Source organism: Meles meles, chromosome 19 (assembly GCF_922984935.1).
Source record: "Meles meles chromosome 19, mMelMel3.1 paternal haplotype, whole genome shotgun sequence".
Classification (NCBI taxonomy): Eukaryota; Metazoa; Chordata; class Mammalia; order Carnivora; family Mustelidae; genus Meles; species Meles meles.
In genome coordinates this window covers 56119906-56130083 of record NC_060084.1, presented here as the reverse complement: position 1 = coordinate 56130083, position 10178 = coordinate 56119906, and the positions used below count along the sequence as shown (strand labels likewise).

At 59.9% G+C, this 10178-nt stretch overlaps 2 protein-coding genes across 2 annotated transcripts; one reads left to right on the top strand and one right to left on the bottom strand.

Annotated features, from left to right (window-relative positions):
* Positions 1-71: 71 nt before the first annotated feature.
* On the top strand, positions 72-7603 carry TFPT (TCF3 fusion partner). The gene is made up of 6 exons (XM_045988555.1): positions 72-439; positions 913-1171; positions 3582-3652; positions 6763-6832; positions 6928-7146; positions 7453-7603. The coding sequence occupies exons 1-6, from the start codon at positions 417-419 to the stop codon at positions 7570-7572; spliced, it is 762 nt and encodes a 253-aa protein (XP_045844511.1). The 5' UTR covers positions 72-416; the 3' UTR covers positions 7573-7603.
* Positions 7604-7662: 59 nt separating this feature from the next.
* Positions 7663-10131, bottom strand: NDUFA3 (NADH:ubiquinone oxidoreductase subunit A3). The gene is made up of 4 exons (XM_045988559.1): positions 9933-10131; positions 9636-9710; positions 8239-8316; positions 7663-7820 (listed from the first exon to the last, which is right to left on the bottom strand). The coding sequence occupies exons 1-4, from the start codon at positions 10114-10116 to the stop codon at positions 7729-7731; spliced, it is 429 nt and encodes a 142-aa protein (XP_045844515.1). The 5' UTR covers positions 10117-10131; the 3' UTR covers positions 7663-7728.
* Positions 10132-10178: the final 47 nt, after the last annotated feature.

Here is a 10178-nt window from a genome sequence, read left to right as displayed (position 1 = left end):
TTTGGAACAACAACTTTATTAGCTCCTGACGCCAGGCGCAGAAGCGGTAAGGACGAGAGGAGAGGGGACTTGTAGGCCTGACGGCCCGCCGAGGACTAACCCTGCTAATTGGGGAATCGCCGTAGCCAGACGAGAAGGTGCAGAGACAAGAATAAAGACGGGGGCAACTCAGACGACTCGGGAAGGAGTGAGACGAAAAAGCAAGGACTTTAAGCCGGGCGGGACTCAGGGTGGAGGTGGAGGGGGGTGGGGAGTGGAGCCGGAAGCCGGGAACTACAAGTCCCAGAGGGTCTAGCGGCTAAGTCCCGGATGCTGTGGCCGTGAAGCCTGATGGGACAGGTAGTTTTGCGAAGGACCTAACCCAGAGGTTTGCGAGGTTGTACGTTCTGAGACCTGAGGCGCCGGGAGCGGGAGACATGGAACTGGAGCAGAGAGAGGGGTGAGTGGCTTTGGGGAAAACTACTATTCCCAAAAGGCATTGCGGCTGCATCACGTACAGCCATCTGCACTCTTCCTGGAGGGCGGATGGGGACTGTAGTTCATGCAACTGCCTTCGTTCCCCGCTCTTAGGGACCAGGGTCTGTACTCGGACATTCTGGGGGGGAAAGTTACGGCTTTGGAGTTCTGGATCTGAGAGATGACGAGGTTGGAGGCCCGGCCTCCCGGGCTTGAGTGAGGCGATGGGGGTTTGAACTTTTTGGGATCCTCGGGGAGCAAGTCTGGAAGTCTGGACTCCTGGGTCTGAGGGAGCAGGGGCTGGTGGCCTGGACTCCTGGGTCTGAGGGAGGAGGGGCTGGGGGTCTGGACTCCTGGGTCTGAGGAAGGAGAGAGCTGAGGGTCTGGACTCCCGGGTCTGAGGGAGGAGGGAGCTGGGCCGCAAGTTCAAGGCCCCTGAACCCCCTGACCTTACAGGACCATGGCAGCTGTGGGCTTTGAAGAGTTCTCAGCGCCGCCAGGCTCAGAGTTGGCGCTGCCTCCGCTGTTCGGCGGTCACATCTTGGAGAGCGAGCTGGAGACAGAAGTGGAGTTCGTGTCTGGGGGTCTGGGCGGCTCGGGGCTCCGTGAGCGAGATGAAGAGGAAGAGGCCGCCCGCGGCCAGCATCGGCGCCAGCGGGAACTAAATCGTAGGAAGTACCAGGCGCTAGGGCGGCGCTGCCGGGAGATCGAGCAGGTAGGTGAGTGCGGATTCCCCCGTTTTGGGACCCCCTGGCCAAAATTACCCCTTCCTGGTCTCCGCCTGTCCGCGTGCCTGCGTTCCTCACCTACCGAGGGAATTTTCCGTTTATGTGTTCCGTACCTGTCAGTGTCAGGCACCGCGCGAGGCACCTGGAGAGCCGTGTGCTCCACGAGTGGCCCAGATGCCCAGATCAGCTCACTGATGTTTGGAGGTGCCTCTCATGTTCCCCACTGTTCAGGCTTTTCAAGCCCCCCATACCCCTCAAATCAGGCCCTGTGCCGCTTGAATGCCTTAGATCCTCCTGCTCTCCATCCCCTTGAATCCTGCCCCAGACACGTTCTGTGAGCTGTGTCACTGCATTGGCTTCCTGGGTGAGAACCAAGAGTGCGCAGCTGGCAGGGACCAGATCTGGAAAGACTAGGAATGCCGGGGTGTTGTTAAGTGAGGGGGAGCTGTTGGGAGGTTTCCGACGGGGGAGGGGCAGGGTCCGGGCTGGGTGTATGGAAGACTGAGCTTGGTTGTACCAGCTGTGAGCACATAACAGGAATTGGGCATTCGGTAACGAAATACAGTCACAGCTCCGCAGGCCGCAGGTGCGAGACCAGGCTGTCAGCAGGTGTCAGTGGGGCTGGTTCCTTCTGGGGCCCCAGGGCTGGGGAGGGGGCACGGGGAAGAACCTGCTACCCGCATCTCTCCTTGCATTGGGCGGTTGCTGGTAATCACTGCTGTTCCCCGCCCAGTGGATCTCTGCCTTCATGTGCCTGTGGCGTTCTCCCTGGGTGCGCCTGTCCGTGCCCCAGTTTCCTCCTCGGGGGAGGACCCAGGCCCACTTGCTGACCTCATTTCACTTGATTATCTCTACGAAGACCCTATGTCGAAAGAAGGTCGTTCTGAAGTACTGGGAGTTAGGACTCCACGACGTTTTCGGGGACACCATCCAACCCCATTGGTGTGTTGGGGCGCTGGGGACGATGGGAGGCTGGTGTCGTGGTATGAGCTGGAGCAGGGGTCAGGAGACAGAGCTGGTGGAGAACAAGGACGGACATTCAAGCCCTCTTTGGATGCAGAGCGTACCAAGCTGCCTGGAGCAGGACAGAGGTTTGCGCTGACAAATGGCGGAGAGAATCACGCACAAAGTGGGAGCAGGGCGAGCGCTTGGAGCAGGTCGGCTCCGTGTATGAAAATGTACCCCCCAGAGGTTACACACCGTGACCAGCTACTCCCGCACACCCAGTGACAGGAGGTTCGCAGGACACGGTCTGCCGCGTGCTTTCACATGTGCAGATGTGCACGGGTGTGATAGACGGTAGGGGACAAGTCGGATGTGACACAGACCGGATACTCTACTTCCGGCATGAGGCGGCTGTTGGCCCCACCCCGTCCTCAGCTCACCCCAGCCTCCTTCCCTCCTCCAGCACCCGTCTTACCTCTTCTCTCCCTGGGAGACTCCTCACGTGACTTCCACAATAGCAGTGACATTTCAGCCCTGGCATTGTGTTCACACGGCTCCTCGGGACACGGGTGGGGACATCAGAGCGACCACGGTCACATGGGAGCACTCACTGTGCCAGGCCTGCCCTGGGCTTTACACACGGGAAGTCTCAGGACGCCCCACTGCCTCTACCCCCCCCCCCCCCCACTCCCCGAGCTGGCAGCAGGGACCCTGAGCCCTGTTTAACACATGGATCCTGAGGTCCAGAGGGACTCTGGTGGAGCCAGCATTGCAGTTCCTGCTCAGTCCTCCCTGTCAGGGTGGGCGGTGGCCTGATTCCTGTTTTACAAACACAGGCTCAGCAAGGGTCTAGGTGACTCATCCAAGGGCGCGCAGCTGGAAGGGGCAGGCTGGGCTTCGAACCCAGGTCTTTCTGACCCGGGGTGGTACCCGCTCATTCGTGTCCCGGCCCACATGCCTCTCTGCTGGCCCTGAAGTCGCCACCGCCTTCCTCATCTCCAGCAAGTGGGCCTGCGTGGTGCCTGTCAGCACTTTCCGCAGCAGAAGTCGTGTGGGAAGTCATGCGTTCACAGCATCGGACTGGGGCATCGGACCGGGCACTGTCCCTGTCCTTTAGAGCTTGGGGTCTGGTGGGGGAGGCAGAGAGTGGCAGGAGAAGTGGATAGGCTTGAAGGCAGTGAGGAGTGTTGTAAGGGAAACTGAGGCAGAGAGGAGTGGCTAGGGGTGCGAGGAGGGGAGAGGGTGTTGCAGTGGAGCTTGAGGTCCCCTCTGAGGCCAGACCTGAGGGAGGGAGCTGCGCAGGCACGTGGGAAGACCCCCGGGACAGGGGAAGGCCAGCCAGGAGCAGCGGAGGTGAGGGAGAGGGGCAGGGAGGGAGTGGGTGCAGCGGCGGGGCCGTGGGTGAGGAAGCGAGCAGAGTTTGGGAGACTTGAGCCTTCTGTCTCCCTGTAGGTGAACGAGCGGGTCCTGAACAGGCTCCATCAGGTGCAGAGGATAACACGGCGACTTCAGCAAGAGCGGAGGTAACCCCTCACTGGCCCCCTGGGGCGCGTGCGTCTGCACCCAGCCACTGTTCCCACCGCCCCCCAAGCTTCTTATTGGCTTCCATCTGCCCAGGCCTTGTGGGGAAGGGGATGGAGTGAGGGCCGAGCAAGGGCGGGGAGGCAGGTCTGCTCCCTTTAAATGGGGTGTGCAGCAGAACAGATAGGATGGAGGCCCTCGCGTGGTTTCAGGCGTTTTGCTGTGTGCCTCTCAGCAAGCAACATCCCTCTCTGAGCCCGTTTCCTGTCTCAGCTGAGGTGGGTAATGCCACAATCTCCATGTGGCTGCTGAGGGTTGAACAGGAGCTCAGGGGATGAGCCCAATTGAGCCTCTCGCCACATGCTGTGTCCCATGTCCCCGTGTCTGTGGAATGCGTCCACCTGCTCAGCCAGTTCTCCCCAGCACCCACCTGACCCACAGGAGGCGCCTGCCCTCACCCACCTGCTTCCCCTGCCTCCTCGCCATTCCTCCTCACCCAGTATCCCAGGGCTCAGCTCTGGGTCCCCCGTGTCCACACCTCCGCTGTCCAGCACAGTAGCCCCAGGTGGTGACTTAACCCGACTTCGTAAACTTGAAATCTAACATCAGTCCAAGTAAATCTTAATTCACTGACGTGAAAGAAAGTTCCGCTCCTCTGTTCACGTGCTCGGCAGCCGCCAGTGGCGATTTTTACCCAAACTGAGATGAAATGAAAACTTCCATCCTGCAGTGGCACTCGCCGCACGGTAGCTCGGTACCACATGTGACAACTGACATCGAACTCCAAATAAATGACCTCAAAAAGTCAGTTCCTCTGTGGCTCTCGCCACGTGTCAGGGGCTCGATGATGGCAACAGGTGGCCAGTGGCTACTGTAGCGTGTTGCATGGAACGGGACATTTGTGTCCTCACAGAAGGTTCTGTTTGCACTTCCAGAAAGTCTCACAGCACCATGCTCCTTTGAATCCCGTCTGCAGCTCTTTGAACTGTGTCCCTTTGTCAGCCGCCCGCTGGACAGTGGCTTCAGGTCCCCTCACACGCACGCGAAGCTAAGCCTGACCTCGTTCCCTGCCCCTGGTCCGCTCTCCCTCAGAGAACGAACTCTCCCAGCTGCTTCTCTCTCTCACCTCCTTGCCCAGTGCACCCTTGGAACAGACCCAGGAGGCCAGCACCCTGGGCCAAGGGACTGGGCTCCTCGCCTGCCCCACGCGAGCCGTACTTGCGCTGGCCTCCCTGACCCTCCCCAGGCTCCTGCCACACACCCTGGCCGGACCTTTGTCCCCAGCTGTACCACTAGCCAAGATTCTCTCCTACAGTAAAACCAAGAGAGTTTATGGAAGGGAAGGCTGGCCTTTCTGGTTCAAACATCCGAAGTTCAGGAGAGCGTCTGCACGTGCTAAACTTCCCTTAACCGTACAGATCAGTCGAGGTGATCGTGCTTTCGGAACGGTCCACCTGGAGCTCAGCCCCGTGCTTCTCAGAGCGTGGCCCCTGGACCAGGGACCTGAGCACCACCTGGGGACTTGTCACAAATCCAGGTTCCAAGGCCTCACCCCAGACCTACCGTGTCAGAAATTCGGGGGGTGGTCAGGAAGCATTCTAAAATTTAAGACACGCCACTGTGAAAAACTACATGGCCATTCCCCCAAATTTAAAAACAATTACCCTACGATCTAGCAACTCCACCTATCGGTAAACCCCCCAGAAGAGTTGAAAAGGGGTCACTGATGGGTACGTGTCTGCCCACGATTGTAACAGTACTCACGATACCCCGGAAGCAGAAGCATCTAGGGTCTATGTGTGGGTGGATGGAGAATCCAGGGTGGTCCCCATGGGGGAGGACCACCCACTCTTAGAAAGGGTGCCGTGCCTTGAAAGGTGCTCAGCATGCAACGACATTGTGCTGACTGCCGTAGGCCAGTCCCAGCAGGACAAACACTGTGTGATCGCACTCCGGTGAGGGCTGACGATCACGGAGCTGGACAGGAGAGCGGTGGCTGCTAGAGGCAGGGGCGTGGGGAGCTGTTTAATTTGGGGAGGATGGAGAGTCCTGGAGACAGATGGGGGAGACGCCTGCACAAAGTGTGAATGTGCTTAATCCACCGAGCTGGACACTTGACTATGTTGGCAAATGCCGTGTTAGGTGTATCCTACCACCAATTTTTAAAAATTCTTTTTTCAAAGGTTAAAAAAAAAAAGGAGGAAAGGCCAGATAGACCAAGTCAATTCTCTGTTCAGAACCCTGCAGGGAGTCCCACCTGAGTCAGAGCCAGAATTATCCTACAACGGCCAACAAGGAAGGCCCTTTGTCACAGCACACGTGCTGCTCCTGCCTCAGGGCCTCAGACTGGCTCTTCCTCCTGCCATAAACGTTTATCTGCCGCTCCCTCAGCTTCTCACTATGTGCCGCTCCCTCAGCTTCTCAGTGAGGCATCCCCCACCATCTTTTGGAGGTTCCAGCCCTCTTCCAGGTATCCTGTGTCTGCCTTCCTAGCTTGCTGTGTGTTGATTTGCCGATGTCCCCCGAGTTCAGTAGGCACGGGATTTTGGTTCCCCGAAGTAGCACTAGCGTGGAGAACCCCTGTGAGCCCGTGGGACACACACTGAATAAGAGACTGGGACACATGGGGCGTGCGAAGTGCTCCGCCGTGGTGCTGGCCCCCACGTAGCATTCAGAGCTTACAAAATCCCCAGCATTCTTGGAAGCACAGGGGGGAGCAGAGAAGGTAGTCACCACGGGAGGGTTCCGCACCCGTCTTTCTCTTGCCCTCCTGTTACTGATGAGGACGCCGGCTGACAGCGGAATGTAGACCAAACACTAGGAGATGCCCCTTCTACCTACCCTGTCACCCTCCCGGTTATCTGCCCGCTCAGGGTTGCCCTGTCCTGTTGACAGAGCAGGCAACAGGTGCAGAGAGGTGCCCTTGTCTGGCCCAGGGTCCCACGGGCTGCTCAGATACTTGGCGCTCAGGTCTCAGACTTGGAAGCTCCGAATCTTCTGGGTCTGTGGGTCCGGGGCAACCTTGGCTTCAGAGCCAGGGCTGGGCTGTGGGGTACCCCTTTCCCCACCCACCAGACGCTGAGGTTGCAACCCTGGTGGCCTCCGGACACAGGTTCCTCATGAGAGTACTGGACGCTTATGGCGATGACTACCGCGCCAGCCAGCTGACCATCGTCCTGGAGGTGAGTGTGGCCTCCGGGCAGGAGGGGGAGAGTGAGGGGAGCGGGGGCTGGGCACCAGGACAGAGCCTTCACCTGCTGCCCCTTCTCCCCACCAGGACGAGGGCAGCCAGGGCACAGATGCCCCCACCCCTGGCAATGCTGAGAACGAGCCTCCAGAGAAGGAGGGCCTGTCCCCACCCCGAAGGACACCTGCACCCCCAGAACCGAGCAGCCCAACCCCTGGTGAGGGGCCCAGCGGACGCAAGAGGCGGCGAGCGCCCCGGGACGGACGCCGAGCGGGAGCTGTGTTGAGTCCAGAGCTGGCCCCAGTACAGGTGGGACCAGGGCTCCGGGGTTCGGCAACAGTGCTGTGGGGGCTGGGGACCACTGCGGAAAGGAGGTAGGGCTGGAATGGTTGGGGGTGGGTAGGGATGGAGAAAAAGCTGGAAAAAGCCAGGTGAGGGCTCTCGTGGAAAAGGAAGGAGAGAGACCTGGAGGACGCTGGGGGGAGCAGGAAAGAGGACTAGAGCAGAGAGGGAGGACAGTCAGAGGCCACTGGTGGAGGAGAAGGCGGGAGTGCTGGGGTTTCTGCCCAGGTGCACAGGGGAAGCCTGCTCACGCCTGCTCCTCCTCTCCCCCAGATTAAGGTCGAGGAAGACTTTGGCTTTGAAGCAGATGAGGCCCTGGACTCCAGCTGGGTTTCTCGGGGACCAGACAAACTGCTGCCCTACCCCACCCTAGCCAGCCCTCCCTTTGACTGACCCCCACCCCCAATAAACTGACCCCAACAAACGCCTTGGCCGCCGTCTACTATTTCCACCTGTGATCACACACAAGCTAAGATTCTGAGATTCTGGGGTTGCTTTCCGCATTTTATTGGCTACAGGGGAGGGGACTCTCCGTGTCACCGGGGGTGCTCACAAGTTCTTCAGCCACTCCAAGCTGGGGCCCTGGGGGTCCTGGGGGTGGCTGGGCACATCAGGCATGTTCCCATCATCCCGGACGGGCACTGTGGGGCAGGAGGGTGGGCCACTGAGACCGGCAGATCTTGGGAGGCTCATAAAGGCTAGTCTGTCAGTTCAAATTCAAAGAGGGAAAGGGGACCCCAGGGGAAAGAGGGGACACAGAGAGAAGCAGGGAGATAGAAACCTAGAGGCATGGGAAAGCACAGAGACAGAATGACGATAATCCAGAAAGGAATACAAATGTGGAATGACAACAGAAACTCAACAGAAGTGTGAAAGCAGACAGGAAATGAGTTTTACAGCACATGGACTAGATCTCAGAAGAAAAAAGAAGGTCCACCCACTGCAGATTCTCAGACCCCGGCAGAGGAAAGACCTGCCCATGACTTCCTCCTCCGGCAGGAGGAGGTTATCCCCCAACTCCCACTCCCACTTGGAGCCAGCCCTCTGGCTCCCACTCACCTGGATAATTGTAGGGTGTGACCTGGTTGATCATGGCGGCGTATTTGGTGAAGGGGCTGAAAGCCGGCAGAATTACAGCTGTGGAGAGACAGGGGTGAGGCCCGGGGTTGGGGGGGGGGCTTTCAGGCAGGGGTGGGAAGGGAAGGGGCAGAAGCAAAACCTTGGCAAACTATGAGTCAAATACATGGAAGGAGGGGAGCAGGGAGTTCCTGGTCTTCCAGGAGACCCTTTGGTGTTATGGGATCCCCATTTATCAGCAGGAGAGAAGATGGGAGCCAGCAATTCAAGGACACTTGGAATCTAGAGAGCACGGGGTGGGGGGAGGAGCCATGGGGGTGATCACAGTATTCAGTGCACGTGCAGAGGTGGTCAGGGAGCAGAGGGCGGTGCGTGAGGGGAGTGCTTTGGGAATCTTCCAGAAGAATCATGAACGGTTACAAACTGAGGAAGGGAGGGCTGTAGGAGGACTAGTCGCTGGGAAATTACAGTCCACTCGGGTTGGGAGCCAGGAGTCTGGGGGGCAGAGGTAGGGGGTAAGAGCAATGTTCGAGGCCAGCACTGTCTGATAGAAACGTAAGAGCCACACCTTAGTTTTACGCCTTCTAACAGCCACATTAAAAATAAACTTGAAAACACATCCATTTTTAAAATGATTTAAGCCGGCATATGGGAAACGTCGTTTCAAGGTATGATTGACAGAAGCGGAGGTATCTTGCAGACTTGTCACCCTCTCCGCAGTCCAGCGTGTCCTTTACACGAGCGGAGTGTACCAGCTCAAGTCCTAGGAGCTGCGTTTCAGGCGCTCAGCGGCCAGGCTGGCCCGTGGCTGCCGGAAGGGACAACCGCTCTCGAACCTCACCCGCGGCGTGTGGCCCACAGACCGGCCGCGCGGACAAGGTCCGGGGACCCGGCGGATGGGCCGCGTCCGGCCCCAGCCCAGCCCCGCGCAATAACAACCTGCATCCTAGCGACCTCCCGCACCTGACAGCGGGGACTGCCTGGATCTAGGACAGCGCCTGTCCACAGAACCGCGGAGGGATTTTCACAGCACACGGCTTCCCCAGCGCCACCGCCACCCCACGAGCTCCGCACCGAGCGTGGTGGGGGCGAGGATGAAAGGCGGGTAGCACCTGGGCACTTACTTTTGTCGCTCAGGTGGTTTTAGTGCATAGCTGGGCTGAGAACCTCTCCTTGGGGAGTCGGGTTGGTGTGCGCGGGGTGGGAAGGAGCGGGCTGGTGAAGGGATCATAATATTGGGGATGGGGTGGGCAAGGGGTCGTCGTGGGGGGCCGACACACGAGAGGGCCACGGAACGTGGAGGGGTACAGGATGGAACGCTAGTGGGGAGCGACGGGGCCTTGGGGCACGGTGGGGGGGGGCGATGCACGCTCACGCACCGAGGCCCCCGATGGTGAAGGACGCGACCAGCACCGGCTCCTTGGCCCAGGCATCCTTGAGGAAGGTGGCGAGTCCTGGAGGGGCGGGGGAAAAGAGTCACCCCTGCAGGGGACGCCTCCAGTGACCTCTAACCCTCCCGCGACGCCCCCGCCCTGGAGAAGCCCTCTCGTGACCTCGGCGTCCCCCTCCGGCCAGGACCACACCGCCTCCACCGAGGCTCCGCCGTGCCCCAGCCCCCGCACCACGGGAGCTCCCGGAACCGCCGGACCCCGCGCGCCCACGGCGCCCTCACTTACTCCCGGCCATCTTGGTCACAGCGTCGGCGGCAGCGGCCAGCCCGGGCGCGGAGCACCCTGGGAGTTGTGGTCCCTGCGTCAGAGTCTTCGCTCTCCGAGGCTGCGCGAACGCCCCGGCACAGAACTGCGGTCTAGGGCCCGGGGGAGGTGGGGGGAGGGGCGCGGAGGCGAGGGCGCGGAGCATTCTGGGAGTTGTGGTCCCCGCGCGCCAGCCTCAGTCCGCTGAGTCCGCGCGTGCGCACTGGC

Excerpts from the sequence above, each read along its gene's own strand:
- TFPT (XM_045988555.1), top strand. The coding sequence starts at position 417 with ATGGAACTGGAGCAGAGAGAGGG. Across the intron at positions 1,172-3,581 it reads GCTGCCGGGAGATCGAGCAG|GTGAACGAGCGGGTCCTGAA; the intron begins GTAGGTGAGTGC and ends GTCTCCCTGTAG. Across the intron at positions 7,147-7,452 it reads CAGAGCTGGCCCCAGTACAG|ATTAAGGTCGAGGAAGACTT; the intron begins GTGGGACCAGGG and ends CCTCTCCCCCAG.
- NDUFA3 (XM_045988559.1), bottom strand. The coding sequence starts at position 10,116 with ATGCTCCGCGCCCTCGCCTCCGCGCCCCTCCCCCCACCTCCCCCGGGC. Across the intron at positions 8,317-9,635 it reads CTTCACCATCGGGGGCCTCG|CTGTAATTCTGCCGGCTTTC; the intron begins GTGCGTGAGCGT and ends GTCTCTCCACAG. Across the intron at positions 7,821-8,238 it reads CACACCCTACAATTATCCAG|TGCCCGTCCGGGATGATGGG; the intron begins GTGAGTGGGAGC and ends CCTGCCCCACAG.